The sequence below is a fragment of the Pogona vitticeps genome, chromosome 1 (genome assembly GCF_051106095.1).
Source record: "Pogona vitticeps strain Pit_001003342236 chromosome 1, PviZW2.1, whole genome shotgun sequence".
In the NCBI taxonomy this organism is placed as follows: domain Eukaryota; kingdom Metazoa; phylum Chordata; class Lepidosauria; order Squamata; family Agamidae; genus Pogona; species Pogona vitticeps.
The window spans coordinates 157,693,257-157,710,280 of record NC_135783.1 but is presented as its reverse complement, the minus strand read 5'-3'; the positions used below and the strand labels follow the sequence as shown (position 1 = coordinate 157,710,280).

Genomic DNA, 17,024 nt, shown 5'->3' with positions numbered 1-17,024 from the left:
CTAGGGCTTATTTTCCGGTTAAGTCTTATTTTTGGGGAAACAGGGTATGGTTGTTTAATCTGGTCACATATCAGATGAAACAACTAGGTGCAGATATAAAACCTTTTAAGTCCATATTTTAGAACTGCAATATCAAATAATTATGTACACAGAATAAAATAAGTTAAGTTTTGTTTGTATGCTACAACAAATATAGTTGTGTGCATATATTTTGTATGTATGTGTTAAAGCACTGTTAACAGAATCAGCTCACATTTTATTGTTGCATTTAAGGTAGTTAAGGAGACTGAGTGATCTGACTCGGGGAGTGTCATTCTTTTGATGAACAAAAGTACTTATTTTATATATTAAACCTAAGATTATATATTGTGTAACCTGTAGTGAAGGTAATGCCCATGAAGTTTTGTAGACATTAAGAAATGTCTTATTTCCTTATAATTTGTGACATTGGAACTATACCAGAATATGTGGTTTTAAAGCTTGTCATTCTTACTGCTAATACTCACCTTTCCTTCATTCCTTTTTACATGAAAGGTTGTACTAGTTGGAAGTAGGCATCAGTAAAATGTATGTCTGTAATACAGAAAGATTTTTTTTTAAGATTTAGCAGTTGAAAAGAGAGACTTGGTAGTCTGGGAGCAGGGGAAGAAACACAATTTCCGTAATACAGTATTTATAACATGTAGACTGATAATGGAGAAACTGTTGTTATGCCAGTGTTGTGAGCAAACCCTGGAAGTTGCATTAGTGCAGCAGTGTGTGTTGATGCTACTGTGTTGGGAACAATCATGATGATCAGATGTGTTCCTGCAAGAGCACATTAAGCCATTATGTGGTACAGAGATCATCTGTAATGGGGCATTGTAGGGCTGGAAACCGGAATGTGTTTGTATAGGTCCTTTGAGCTTTCGTAGGATCTGCTTCATGAGTGCAGCTCTACATGCCTGTTGTATTGTGATAACCTTTTAAAATGGCATTGCGGCACTTAACCTTGCCTGTTTTTTTTGAAGGACAAGGTTCCTCTCCATCTGCATCAGCACAAGGGTGTGCTGTTGGCAGCCATGAAGAAATATTGGTTCAGGATGTTAGTAGCCACAGACAAGCTAAAGAAATACATTGTTTGTATGAGGGAAACTGAGGCATAGAGCTCGCTTACCTAATATGTTTATCTAATTAATCAAATGTAGTGTGAGAGAAACTGTGAATCTTTGTTAATCTCCCCAACCCCAACTTGGGAATTACAGCAGAAACTCGAATTGAGTTTGTGAGATTACATTTCAAATATTATACTGTAGATAGGCTACAAAATGTTATGCAAAATAACATATGCCTGTTCCTTTTGATGGTGATTTCTAGGGCCAATTTAAAAAAACAACAATTTTTATAACATAAGTACATGTACATTTTTAAATATATTTGATCAGAACCTTATTGGTTAGTTAAACTAGCATTAGTGCAAGGAATTGCTGCTTGTTAACAAGTCACCCTGTGCATCTCTTCAGGTGAGTTGGTTGCACAAAAAGGGATACAAGAGGCAACTCATCAGCTAATGACAGTTGACTATTGTGATTTATGCTACTGCATTTAAGCTGGTGTAACTAACCTGTAGGATTCTGGCTATGGTATATTTCTTGGAACCATAAGCTACTGAATTGAAACTTTTCATATACAGCATTCCCAACATAAATAAAGTATGATTCTCATATTTTGCACAAGAATTGGATATAGTGAACACAGTGATCATATTGCTTTTGCATAGACTGGAAGGGCAAAATATGGCGTGACTTCAATACTTTTATAAATATACAAATTCAGTGTTATGTAAAAAAATCAGCATTTTGCTTGTCTGCTTTTTAAATACAGTATGTGTACAGTATGTCTACTCTTGTATTTATTGGGTGTGTTTATTTCATGAATTCATGAAATAAAGTGCTTTTCTGGGCAGTAAACAGATGATAAAATAATAATGATATATAATAAGAGATCAAACAAAAGATTAAATGAAGAACAAATGACATCAGTGAAGAACACTTGACTATGATGGTGCGAATGAGGTTGCTATCAAAAGCCTCTATAAAGAGCCACATCTTAAGCATCCTCCTGAAAATAGGCAGGGAGGGAGCCAGGCACAGCTTGTCTTGGAACTGGTTCCATAGTTCTGGTGCCACTACAAAAAAGACCCGACTTCTAGTGGATATTTTCCTGGCCGCCTTCTGTGTGACAACTTGGAGAAGCTTGTCCTGAAAGGATCTGGTGAGATGGGTAGATGTATGCACTGAGAGCTATAAAGAAACTGTAGCAGTGAACATTGTTCCTTTGGGTTGATTGTTGAGCAAAACTATATCAAAACTATATATTCATAATATATATAAGTCCATCTGCATTTTAATTCTAAGGACTAATGATCAAATGTATTTGATATCCTGAGAGAGAGAATTTTTAGCTTATATGAGTGATCTCTTGAGGACTGCTCTTTAATAAACTAGGTACTCTTTTTTGAGGCTCACAGATTCTAGCATCCCCCTAACTTTCAGAAGTCTGTTAATTTTCAACAGGTCATAAAAAAAATAACAGACCAATACTGTACGACTATGAACAGGGATAAATATTGACTATTGCCTCTGAATACTTAATATAAACACAAGGGAATGCACAAAATTTTGATAAACTGAGGTGGAATTCAACATTTCTTGCATGAGTGACTGTATAATGTGGCGATAGCTGTGAGAAAAGAAGAGCCCAGCATCTAAGACCCAACACAATGGAAATGCAGTGAATCGGAATGCCTCACAGATCATAGCGGAATCAGAATTTCCAGCAAGGAAAATCTTTTCATGGTGAATTAAGTGGTGGAGGAAGAAAAATGGTGATTGAAAAAAGGTAGGCACAGATCAGAAACACTGGGCTCAGGGCTCAGTGCCGAAGATTTAAGAACCTCAGCTAAAGCTATGCAGAATAGAATGTGGAAAATTGAATTTACTAAACAATTAAGCATTGAATTAATCTGCATCCTGCACTGTGGAAAAGTGGGGGAGTAAACCGAATGGAGCTGAATAAATCAGTGGAGCTCATTAAAAGATAGTGAATATTTCAGGTCTGTTGTCACATAAAGGAGGACAGTCTGCCCACTGCTTATAGCATGGCATATGATTCTTCAGCCTTCAGACACTGTCTCTTTTAAGCAGTGTCATACTTTTAATCAGATTAATGAACATTTCTGCTGAGGTTATCATGGTGGTTCAATATTTTAGCTTGTTATCTGTGGCTTTTCTTTTAATTACAAGTCAGATCACTAGTCAACAATAGTGGTCGGGAACAACATAAATAGCATGAGTTCACCCTGGAGATATAACTCTGACGATCTGATGCATCCTGGAACTCCCATGGGCTCTCGCAACCTCCTACATGCCTTGCTAGCCTTTTCTTCAATTACAGTTAATGCAATAGTTTGCCATTTTCTCTTTCTAATTATATTTTCAAGTGGGATTTGTCGCACATAGAAAAACATCCTTTTACATGTTGAGGCACCAGGGCTTTGTGCCTGGGATTGTCTGTCCCCTGGGTGCTGTACCATTCTTTCTGCAGAGCTCTGAATAAACAAGTCCCCCTTTTAAAGCTGCAGTTGTACAAACTGAACATTTATGCATTAACTGTTTGCATTCTGAGCATGTGTTCCAGATTACCTCTTACAGCATTCTTCTGGTATGCTGCAGAAACCCAAGCTTTTGTAAAAGAGCATTTCTTTTTCATAGTTCGCACATCAATCTTTCAATTACAGGATTAATTAGCATGTTTTGTTTTCAGAGTCAGTGAAATGCTAGCATTAAAATACAGTGTGGGCTTTTCCTACATGTTGCCTTCTTTTAAATGTGATAGTGCATTTGTATTATATATAGGGATGGAAAAGACGAAAAAGATATATTGCAGTTGACTAGGAAGACATTTTATAGTGTTTTAGCTTTATTTCTTTTCCTCTTAAAGTTAGCTGTTTACTGTAGATTGTTTTTCCAAATCCCATTAAATTATGAACATGAGAACATTTTAGTAAGGATCCATGTTCTGTGAGCCAAATTTAATATGATGGAAGGCAGATAAGTTGGTTGCTTCTGTGTTTGCTCCTTTTTGTATAATATATGAGTGCTTGGATGTAGATTATATACTTGGATGTAAAAAGCTGCATAGGTGGTGGCTGAAATATCTCCTGCCTATGTTATGTGTGTCTTGACTTTTTTTTCCTGCAGCTGGTTTGCTCTTAGCATCAGAATTTGGCTCTCTCAACATAATGTATTCTGCTTTCTGAGACAATGCAACAAATGACTACCTCTCCCCAGTCAGATGAAGGAACATTGTTTCCAAAATCAGCCTAGTTATTCATGAGCAACTCCTCCCCCGCACATTGGATAACTAAAAATGTGATGCCCTTACAAGATACCCAATACTGTTGTTAGAAGCAGATCCCCCACCCTGCCTAATGTAAGGGTTTGCTCTTGGGATAGAGATAAAACGCCTGAAATGACAGAGTGAGGGAGTACAGGCTTTATACTTTCAGACTGGGTGTTGTCCTAGATGTTAAAAGAGTACGCTTGCTTACCATTCCCTTGGTATAGAAACACATGCGAATTTAACTGTCCAGTGTACCTTGACCTGGGCCTGATCAAGCACATACTAAAGCACAATATCTTAATTCAGGTAAACAAGGGCTATCCAGGATGGCAGAAGCTCCTTTTTTGCCTGCATCATGAAACCCCTCAAAGAGAGCCTGGAGCAAATGAAAAGCTCAGGAATTTATTTTGAGTACCAGAACTGAAAAGAGTTCACAGGCCTTCCTGGACATTCTTCGTTTCAGTCGTACACTGGTGGTAGCAGTGGGAAGTCAATTTTCTTCCTACTGTGGTTAAATAGTTGGGTGACAGATATCCTTGCTAATCTATTTATTTATTTATTTATTTATTTATTTATTTATTTATTTATTTATTTATTTATTTATTTATTTATTTATTTATTTATTTGATTTATACCCCGCCCATCTGGTCTGAAAGACCACTCTAGGTGGCTACTGCAAATCATCGAGAGATCAGCCCTGTGGTTCAGATCTACATTCTGCCCAGCCTTGCCTTAATTCATGTCATTAAAGTCGCTTTTGATTTGTCTTTGATAAATACATGGTGATGTTGTCTCCTCAACACGGTGCAGTGCAAGCTGTTTTCTTTCACATACAAGCATGTATGTGCACCCACACCACTGATTAGGACAACCAATGAGTCACTGAGATGTTTTTAAAAGCTTAGTACTAAAAGCTAATTAAAATCATCTCTGGTGATAATGGGAGACATGGGAGGACTGTTGCTCTGATTGTTTTCCTTACGAATTTAATTTACAGGCAGCTTTTCCTATCTCAATGTTACTTTCAAATGTGCTCATTGATAAGAAGCAGCATCTGTTTTTTGTTTGGTAGGACAAGAGTGCTCTGCATGGGGCTGAGTGTGTGCAGACCATGTGAAACCATTGTTCGTATTTCTTTCTTTTGAACCTCATACTTGGTCCTTTTGCCCACATAACATCTGGCAAACAGCTGATACATCATGGGTAGAATTCCATTAGTTAGGCCCATTGGAGGAATGTCTTCAGTATAAATTTCAGTGGTGAATTACCACAGCTTAAGAAGTTAACATAGGAATTTGCTGTTGTACACAAGTTGTGTGATTCGCCACATGACAGCAAACACTAACACTAACAACTTTGCTTATGACAATCCACTGCTGAAATTTACAGTATGCTACTGGAATTATGTCAATATAAAATATATATGTAGTGGGATTTTGGCCAGGGGCCATCAGGGACCATAGGTATGATTGTGAAGAATGCCCTTCTTCGTTCTGGGTATGATTTCTGGATATGTTGGAGGCTTATGTCAATGTACCTAGTTGGAGACAGCATGTCCATATGTTCTGTTTTATGGAAGACAGTCCTCTATTTAAAAGGTGGACTATGTGTTGCATTGTAACTGGTAAGACTGACCTGTTCCAATCTGATTTGAACGTAAAGAATCATAAGAAGAGAGATCAGGGATCCTGAAGCTGTGTATCAGTATCTATCACCTTGACATCAGACTGAGTAGGCTCACAGGTCACTTGATTACAATGTGTTACCCAATATGAGATTAATTGTATTTCAATTGCTATTATAAATTAAAAATTAATACACTCCAGGCTAGCTGCAGATGCATGACTTGCTCTTGTTTTCCCGTCTGGAGACAAGGGCAGCCTTCTATCTTGTCACCTTCTCCTCATTGGGCTTTGCCAGAGGTCCTGTGATACTCTCATGGCTTTGCGATTCATTATACACATACTCTTTTTTTTTTGGCTTGAGACTGTGTTTAATTGTAAATATCCATAACTTAGGTAAAAGTAAAGGTTCCCCTTGACTATTTGTCCAGTCGTGTCCGACTCTAGGCGGTGGTGCTCATCTCCGTTTCCAACCCATAGAGCTAGCATTTGTCTGAAGACAATCTTCCATGGTCGCGTGGCCAGCACGACTAGACACGGAACGCTGTTACTTTCCCACCATGGTTTATCTACTTGCATTTGCATGTTTTTGAACTGCTAGGTTGGCGGGAGCTGGGACAAGCGACGGGAGCTCACTCCATCACGTGGATTCAAACTTACAACTGCAGGTCTTCTGGCCTTGCAGCACAGAGGCTTTTGTGGTTTAACCCGCAGCACCACCACATCCATAACTTAAGATAGGGCGAAGTGTTTAGGACTTCTATTCTTTCTCTCCATCTACCATTTTGTGCTGTCTAGCCAATGAAGAGTCCTTGAATACTTGGAAGCATACATATTTTGGGCATTTATAGTTGATCACTATAAAATTAAACCTGTGGATTTTGTATTTTGTTTTACTCTTGTGGATCATGATGGCCTTTTTGAGAAACTATCACAGTAATTACTTTTAAAATTGCTCTTACATATATAAATTGTTTATATTTTATGCAAATATGCCTCTTTTGTCCTTAAGGGTGGAATACATTATTTAATTATTGATTTATTTCTAATAGAGAAGTGGCCTCTGTAGTTATATGCCTCTTCTCAGTGTGGATGTCTTACAATACCAATTATTAGGCTTGTGGTGCCCAAGTCTCTGGATACAACAACATATAAGTAATTTTTTTGTTGATGTTATTGTCATCCTGTGGTAGCATTCATAGCACATTTTATTTTCTATGCAATGTGAAGAATATGGCTTGTTTTGTTCTTAATCATTTGCTTAATTCCCATCTGACAGCCTTCCTGGAACAGAGACCATGACGACACAGCATCAACGCGTTCAGGAGGAACGCCGGGGCCCTCCAGTGGGGGGCACACATCACACAGTGGGGACAATAGCAGTGAGCAAGGTAAGGATTTTGTTTTGAATCCTGACATCTTTGGAGTTTATTGTATCTAACATACTGGTCTTAGTTGAATGTTTCAATAGACACACTAGGATCCTCTTGTGATGACCTAAGATTTTCTTTCCGTGACTGGCTGTTCATCATCATAAACCTTTATTGGCATTGAAAGGGAAAGAAAAAAAAAGAGTATGTGTACATCAGTAACAGTTGGCGCCATACTATTGCAAACAGAAGGGAAACAATCCTGAAAGTACGAACTAGAAAGGTTATACAAGAGGGGATTGGGGAAGGGGTTTAGGCTTAGAGACTGCTAGTAGAAAATCCGCTACCAAACTGGAGATGGTCGCCGAGTAGTCACTTAGAAGGATAGGAAGAGGGTCAGCAAATGAAACAAGGAGAGAAGACAGAAGGGGTTCGAGGATATTGTTTCGTAGGTATTGGTGAACCGGGCAACGGAGTAATATGTGATCTAGAGAATCTGGCTCAGATGAGCAAGAGGGACAGAGTCTGTTATTGCGTGGTATGTTAGCAAATCTGCCAAAATGAGCAGCTGATGGAAAAATGTTTAGCCTTGCTAACATAAATGCTCTCCTTTTACTGGGATTAATTAATTTACTGAAATAATTAGAGGGTCTACCAAGAGAAGGAGAGAGACCGAAGAAGTGAGGGGAACAAATAGGATTTAAATTGGGGAGTAATAGGTTGAGTTCCTGTTGCCAGAGTTTGGATTTGATAATTTGGTGCGCTCTATAAAGGTTGATGTCTGAGAGGGATTCGGGGGAGAGGTCCAGAGATTCAAGCTTGGCATCAAGAAGTTTAAACCACTTGGATGAGAAGGGATCTTTTAATAGGTCATTGAGTATGGAGTCTGGGTGAATGTTGAGGTGCAGTCTAAGCCAAAACTTGAAGGTTAGGGACCAAGGGGTGGTAGAAGGGAGATGAGTGCCTAATTCAAGTATCAATGTGGACAATCTAATTAAGTTAGGGACCCCAAGAATCCTTCTGAGGAAGGGGGCCGCTACTTTGTCAAGGTCTTGATTTGCAGCCTCAATCCAGATTGGGGCTCCATATAGCAGCTGGGAAAGGATTTTAATCTGAAATATATGGAGAGCAGCGGGGATGTACTGGTTGCCGCTGTTGAAGTGGAATCGGGCAATTGCGTTTAAGTGTGGCAAGGCTAAGGAAATGGCCGATTTACGGTGGTGGGTCCAGCTATGTCGAAAGTGGAAAGTGATCCCCAAATATTTAAAGGTCTGGACTTGCTGGAATGATAATTTGCCAATCTTCCAGACAGTCGGGGCCTAGGATTTCGAGAAAACCAAAATTTTTGTTTTCTCAGAATTAATTGATAATTCATTGGAAAGGCAGTATTCTTGGAATGAAGATAGCAGATGACGAAGGCCAGATTTAGTGACTGACAGCAGCACCGTGTCATCTGAGTAGAGAAGAATAGGGACGGGGACACCATTGAGAGAGGGAGGGGAGTTTCCAGGACTAGAAAGAAAAGAGGGGAGATCTGCAAGACATAGGTTGAAGAGGGAAGGGGCAAGTATACAACCTTGGCGGACTCCTTTGTTGATGGGGATTTCGTCAGTCATAGAGCCTGTGCCATCCAGGCGAATCCGGCACGAATTGGAAGAGTGGAGACATTGAATCAGAAAAAGAAGGCGGGGGTTGATCCCCCAGTTGGCCAATTTCTTCCACAGGATGTCCCTATTGATTGAATCAAACGCTCCTCTAAGGTCTATAAAGGCAGTATACAGTTTAACTCCATGGTGATCGGAGTATTTTTCAGCCAAAAAGGATAATGTGAAGGTGTGGTCGACTGTGGAAGCACCTGGGCGGAAACCTATTTGTTCTCTGCCCGGGAGGGCTTTTGAAAGTGCCCAAGATGTAAGTCTGTTAAGTAAGTATTTAGAGTAGAGCTTCCCGATGAATGAAAGGAGGCTTATTGGCCTGTAGTTGTTCGGGATAGCAGGATCACCCTTTTTGAAAATGGGTACAATAATTGAAGACAACCAGGAGTGGGGGATAAGACCTGAATGGTTGATTAGTGTAAATAAGTTTGATAAGGGCTCCGACCACCATGAAGGGTTGCTTATAAGAATTTCAGTTGGGATATCATCTGGACCTGGGGCTTTCCCGGGTTTCAAGGTATTGATGAGCTCTTCCACTTCATCCGGGGTGACTGGTGGCCATTCCGGTAGGTCTGGGTGATGCAGGGGAGGATCTTTATGTGTGACTGGGGCTGTAAAGATTCTGGAAAAGTGAGTAACCCAAGTAGGAGCGGGGATAGGGGGAGGAACATTACGAACTAAGAGGGAATTTGTGTGAGAAACAAGGGTCCAGAAAGATTTGTGGTTGTTGGAATGAATTGCATCATGAAGTAATTGCCAGTTATGTTGGGCGAATGAGTGCTTCTTTTCTTCTAGAAGGGATCGACATGCTTTCCTCAGATGGAGGTATGATTTTAGAAGGGCCGGGGAAGGGTCACGGCGGACTGAAGAAAAAAACTGTCTAACACACTTCTTGGCATTCCAGCATTCTGTATCAAACCAAGAAGGAGCATGTTTATAAGAGTTAGTAGAAGGAGATGTTCTAAGAAACTGAACTAGTGCCTTAGAGAGGGATTCATAAGTCACAATGGCAGTAGAAGGTGAGTTGGTCTCAGTCAGTTTCAGAGTTAAATTGATGGAGTCTTTCATTCTAGACCAAGCATTGAAAGCTTCCTCAGTCTTGGGGGACCATTTAAGGCGAGATATAAGTTGTGGTCGGGGGTACTTTGATATCGTGTTGGGGAAGGGAAGACTTAAAACAAGATGGATGGGCAAATGGTCACTATCAGAGCGAGAATCAACAGTGAAGTCTGAGAGGAAGGGCAGGACAACTGAGGAGGTAAGTGCGTAATCTAGGACGCTTGTCCCCCTAGAAGAAAAATGAGTTAGTCTACCTGGAATGTCGTTAGCGGTGGAACCGTTGAGTATATTTAAATTGAATTCCAGACATAAGTCTACCAATTGTGTAGTGTAGTTACTGAATGCAGAGTCTTGAGAGAGTCTTGGACCTTGGAACTCAGGTGGAATCAGTTCTTCTGAGTCCCAGTTCATATATTGGAACAGGGGTAAATTGTTGGAGCCCAGTTTAGCATTAAAGTCGCCCAGGAATAAAAGGGAGACAGATGGTTTGGACACCAGGTATTCCGTTGTAAAGGACTTCACCTCATCCCAGGGGGAGGGGGTAACTGTATAGGAAGGGGGAATGTATATATTGAGAACTAATATCTTGGAGTCTTTACATGAAAGCAGAATAGCTTGGAAAAACTTGGATTGGGAGGCAAGGGGAATTAAAGAGTACCCAGAAGAAGATCTGGACAAACAACAGAGACCGGCACAAGGGCGGCCCCTTTGTTTAGATTTAAAAGCTGGGAGATGGTGGGAAGTAAACCCTGGTATGTGTGGAGGGGTTAGGGACCAGGTTTCTTGGAGAAGAATGATATCAAAGGACGATAGATAGTTAATGAAATCGGGATCAGTTGTTTCCCCCCCCCCCCGCTATATTCCAAGAGACTAACTTAAGGCAGGATACTGGGGTTGAAAAGGTCTGGGAGGGTACAGGTAGTCAACCGGAAAGATTGGAATTGATTGAGCAGGAAAGGGTATCAGTATTAGTTGAGTAGCTGGTGGCCCCAGAGGAAGTTTTATTATTAGCTAGAAAGGATGCTCTCATAGGTGTTCCATCTAATTGGTGGGGGAGAGATTTGGCAACAGTGGCCGGCAAGGAGCAGGAAGGGGTTAACGAAGGAGGCTCCATAATGCAGACCAGATTATCCCCCTTGGTGTCAGGGTTAATGAAATTAAAATTGAGGGGGGGAACAGGTTGTGTTGAGGCATCCACTAAAAGAAAGGAATCATCAGGGGAGTATCTATCCACAGTGCAGATGGGGAATAAAGAAGAGGGGAAGCCACTGTTATCAGGGATCAGAGAGAGGGTTGGGTTTTCACAGTCAGGGGGTATCCTTGGGGAGCAATTGGGGACCCTGTGTTCAGAAACGGATTCCAAAATAAGGGGGTTGCAATTGGAGGAAGTTCCAGTAGGTTGGACAGCTGGATTCGTCTGTAGCTTTTTCTGGCTGTTTAAGGCGGGTTTTAAAATTGGATGGTTTGTATTTTTGTTGCAATTCATTTTAATAGAGCTTTTATCTAATATTTTAATATGTTTATTTAATTCTTTTAAAATATTCAGATAACTCCTTTTAGCTTTCATTGTTGCCTTTTTTAAAAATAATGTAAGCTGCCTTGGGTCCTTTTTTTAGGAGAAAGGTAGGGCAAAAACTTCTAAGTAAATAAATAAAATAATAAAATGAACATTTTCTTATTTTATGTATATATTAAAAATACCTTTAAATAAATAAATAGTAAGCATTACTTCAACACTCAGGGAAATATGGGTATCTTTAATTTTCTGTTATAAGAGGCCTTAATAACTAAGATGTCTGTGAAGTGGAGCTTCAAGAGAGCATCTTCCCAGATAGTAAGATGGAAAGAGACCATAGGACAGGATAAGGCCCTGTTCATATATCGGTGACCCCAGTTGTCTTCATAACAAAAGCAGTTTCGAAGTTATGTTCTCTTTAAACTTTGTCATGCTGTGCCTTTTTGTTGCCTTATTGATGTGTACTCCTACCATTGTCTTAGACTTACCAACTAAGCATGCAAAAGTAAAATACAGTATATACAAAATTTCCTGTATTGCTTTATTTTAAACATTGTCCTAGGGACTTTAACTTTTCCATCTGTCAGAATATACCTTTGCCCCCAATCTTGAAATATGAAATCCACTTTTTAAAATATGCCAAACTTCTCTACTGTTGTCTATTTAATTTTCTTTTACTCTGTCCCTCTCTTTTCATCTTAAAACATTCCTAAGCAGAAGTTTTCAAGGAAGTAGCAGTGTTATTATTCTGTTGCAGCAAAAGCAAAACAAAGGGTCTTGTGGAACCTTAAATCTAATATGTTTTATTTGGAATAAATAAACTTCTGTGGACTTTAGCCCAGATACTCACTGCATCTGAACTGGACTACACTCCACAAAAGTTTATACCAAATAAAACTTGTGGTTTTATAAAGATTTTAAAAAAAATCTTAAACAGAGAATTACCCCTAATGATTGAGTTTAGACTGGAGTGTGACTGACCATTTGTGGACATCAGATCACCTACATTTATTTGTAGTAGAGCAGCTGAGAAAAAGTTTCCAGTAGGGGGAGAGGAGAGAGACTGGAATGAGTATTTTGAGACTTCTGTAGATCTAGTGCATGGAGAAATATTACAATTGGATTGCATTTGTTCCAGTGTATCCTAGTATTTCTCCATCTCCATGTTCTATTGATTTTCTTTGAATATAAAATAACTTTTTTGAAATCCAGACCAAATGCAATAAATCACTGATGGTGAAAGAGCATGGATCCAGTTTGTTTATTATCTGTGTTTTATGTCAGGTGTCCTATATATCATTAGTACTGTTATTATTATTTTTTAAGGAATCACTGTTTGGACAAACCAGAAAAGTCGTGTGTTTTGTTCTACTGCAAAGGCCAACTGCAATGGATTTCATGTTAATTACATGCAATTAAAATTTTTAAAAGGACCCTTAATCTGAATATAAAGAGAATTCTTTTATTGAAGTAGGCACTGAACCTATAATAGGGATAAACTTCTGAATGTAGGTTTATGATCCTGTTTCATTCAAGTGCTCTTGGACAACAAAGGAATTGTGTGTTCGTAAAAAGAAAGGAAATAAAAAAGGCTGAAAAGGGTTTGTTAGAATTGCAAAGTCCTACATTTAACTAGTGTTACTAGAACTAAGTAATGCTCTGTTTTTTTTTTTTTGTCCACATACAAGCATCCAGGTTTAAATTGATTCTAATGCCTTCATGTGGAATTTTAAGCATTTGAACCACATTATTGTTTAAAGAAAATTTGCTGACTTCATCACAAGTAAAGTCTAGTAAAAATGGGGTCTGGAATGGTAAACTGTTGGAGAGCTGAAGCAGAAACTGGTAACCTTCTGACCTCTGACTTTTACTGGAAAATGATATGCAACATAAATTTAAGGGGCCTTTTTTCTTTCAAGTATTTCTTCTTATATGTGTTGCAGTTTCTCAGTACTTAATGTACTGCTGACACCTTTGCAATATCTTCCCTAATTTTAACATTAATTTTAAAATTCTTCTTTACAATAAACAATAAACTCCTCTTGCATAGGATTATAACGGAAACCTTCCTGCTTGCTTGGACAATCAGAATATGAGAATTGTTCTGTGAGTTGAGATACCTGTGTATGTATTGTACAGGAGGTCACTTTGGGAATAGCATTGAGAATTATGGGGGATCAAAAGAAAGAACCACCCATAAAGTTTCATGTGTGTTTGTCCAGCTGTAGAATTAATTTGTTTTAATTGCATTTGTTCAAAAAAGTATCCTAGTGTGTTGTTCAGCTTGCTTCAGTTCAATTAGCATATAGACATTTGCTATTCTACATTACTTTTGATGAATCAAACAATTTCTGATTTAATATCTCACCACCTACCATCATATTCAACTATCATATGCATGCTAGTTGCACTTGATGCTTTGTACAGTGATCCTGACCAATATAATGTGCAGAGGTTATTTAGGTCTCCCCATTCCCCCTCCAAGAATCTACTCCTGGTTTTGCTCTTACAGAAGTGCGGTGAATTTTCTACAAAAATATTGTGAAATACTGATTTAATCTAGAACTGCTTCTGTCAAGAAAACTGGACCATGTCTCAGGGCCAAGGGTCTGGATGAAGTGCAGCTCCCTCCACCAACAATTCTGTGCCTCTTTTCTGTATCTGAATAAGGTTTGGTTTAGACATTAAAAAAACTCAGGCAGGTGCATGCTGCCTGAACCCTCCTGCTTGGTTCTTCTAGCAAATGAAGTGGCTAAACAAACCATGTGCTTTCTGTCTGTGTTTTTAATTAAACTATTCAAATCAAGAACTCTTCTTGGTCTTTCTCCGCTTAAGCCACAGTCATAAGCCAAAAACAGACCATGGTTTAAGCTTGTCAGTTGCTGTTTGAGCTGGGTATAGCTGTGGAGCCAGATTGGAAGTTAGATGCCTTACTGTGTCTCCTGGGAGAAGAGCTAGACTGTGGACAAGTCCCAGGGTTCCCCCAGACGAAGGGACTGATAAGCTCCTTCTGAGTACTCTGTAATCTTGAAAACTCTGGAAAGACTTGCCATAAATTGGAATTTAATGAGTGGCACATAATTAATTTTGTGTGGAGAAAGAAGCAGAGGCATGTAGTCATAAATATATGCAATAACAGATCACATATAGAAGGTTCAGGATTTTATAAACTTCCTGCTTCTGCAGGGGGACTCGTTTAATGTTATGAACATAGAGCTTTTGTGTAGAGCCAGAAAAAATGGATGGATGTTGTAGAAGCAATATTGGGAGGCCAGGCAAGGAGCAGAATGGTTTACAGGGAGGGAGGTAGCCATTTTTCCCCTACTGCAGAAGAATAGGAAGAGTGACTTTGTGAGCCATCCACACAGCTTGGTCTCAGACTAGATCTCCTAAGGATATGGTGTCAGACCTGTGTCACATCATATGCTTCTTTCCTCAGTATCTTAGGAATTTCCTGTGTTTACCACAGGTAAGAATGAGAATGCCAAGGGTGAAGAGAACGGCAGAAGCATGGTGATCCCCCCATCTTGACTGCTGTTATTAATTGTTGGTTTGTGTGTGTTGTATTTTCAGGTTCATAATGCATATAATTGATTTATAATGTTTAGTGTATGTCTATTTTTCCATATTGTATTTTATTTTAATTTATTATTAATAAATAACCCTTTTGGACAGCAAAATGTCCAAATGACCCTTTGGACAGCAGCTTGCTTGCTTGTTTATTTATTTATTTGTTTATTCATTCATTCATTTATATGACATAGCAGAACACAGCATTATTGAGTGTGGCTTCACAAAGACAATAGAAAATATGTATAAAATGTAAAATTTTTAAAGAATAAATTCTATGAGATTTTAAAAGCAAATAATTAGTGAAATAAATTATGTATGTGCAGTTGCTAGAGCTACTAAGCCAAAGGCTAGATATCTAAATCATTTAACCATTGAACAGCAATGCCCTCAAGATGATGTAATTCTTGCAGGGAAGCAGGGAACCTTCTAAGGTGGCATTCCATCGCAATGTGGTGTGAAGTTTGTGAGATATGCCCATAGTCACAATTAGAATTATCGGCTAGCACCCATTTATGTTTCCGATATTGGCACCTGCTGTGGTTAGTTTGAATCTGGTTAAGTGCTGTCCAGTTTTTCCTTGGGAGGTCAAAATCATAAGGCACTAAGTGGAACACATCTGGATTAGAAATTGCACACTCTTGACACCATATGACAGCTTATAATTATATCAGACCCGGCCCTAAAAGTAAAAATGAGCAAGGTAGTGAAGAAAAGGAGAGGTATTGCTACAGGCTGTATCCATCCCAGGTTTTAGGGTGTTGTGTAAGGTAGGTGATGGCCATTTCTGCCCCTTTTATTTCCTGATTGCAGCTTCTTCTCTTTTTCTGTATGTGTATTGACTTTTGGAAAAATAAATTGGCAAAGCTATGCTGAAATCCAGAAGGTTTTCAGGGTTTTTATGGGGCTTTGCCCATTGTACAGATCAGTTGTTGAACCAAATTCACTCTATTTTGGTAGCACCAGACTGCTTATTATTTGGTTCACTTGCCTTTTTCCTGTCTGAAGTAGTCCTGATACTTCTGTAAGTGTCTTCAGTGACAATATGTGTATGCTTCTAAGAGATGGTGGTAAATTTTACTGACTTACAAAAATCAGTGGAATCTGTTTTCAGAAGAAGCCATCTGGTCTTAAATGTCTTAACACATTTACTTAAATAGTTTATATATATCAAGTATATCATGAAAGTTTTTACTTCATGCATGAGCTATAATAGTTAAATAGTTAAATTTCATTTATAATATGATACAGAATTGAAAGGGAGTACGTATTTTGAATTCTGAGTAATACTGGAATTCTGTTCATTCAGAGAGGGGGTGCCCCAGTCATCCACTCTCTTATTTTGACTTCAAAGTTGCTTGTAACTGTGTAGGTAAAGGTGTTCCTCAAAAATATGTAGAGAGATTATGAGAGCTGCTTTGGATGTGCTGGAGCATTGCACTGTGGTTTAAGGAGTTGGATTGGAGGATATGTGGACAGAATTATTTATACTTTAGGCTGTGCTGCTCTTTCAGTGACTCCTAAGTGTCCAACTGGACATATAACTCTCAGGCCTGTCTGCAGGGGTACATGTAAATGGTTACCCATTCAACTCCTTGGAGCTTGTCTTGAGTCAAGGAACGTACTTGGTAAGCTGTGTTCGTTGCTAAAGTGTGGTAACTTCAGAGCTGAAGCCAAAGCGGAGCTTTGAGCAGTGAGCTCAGAACTGAAAGAGGGAGAAGTGAAACTAGATATTCTCTCCAAACCTGTCCCCAGATCACCACTGTTGGTGCACCTGCTCTGCTCACATATGAGTACCTCAGTTGGAAAAGATGGAAAAATGAAGGAAGTGGTGGCCCTTTCTGGGGCT

General features: G+C 39.1%; 1 protein-coding gene across 3 annotated transcripts in view; it reads left to right on the top strand.

The window, feature by feature from the left end:
• Window positions 1-17,024, top strand: part of MEIS1 (Meis homeobox 1) — a 200,558-nt gene that overhangs the window by 42,988 nt on the left and 140,546 nt on the right. For all 3 annotated transcript variants that reach the window (XM_078377353.1, XM_078377347.1, XM_020801476.3), the window contains exon 7: window positions 7,285-7,396. In XM_078377353.1, the coding sequence (XP_078233479.1) occupies window positions 7,285-7,396 (112 nt within the window). The remainder of the gene's footprint in view (window positions 1-7,284; window positions 7,397-17,024) is intronic.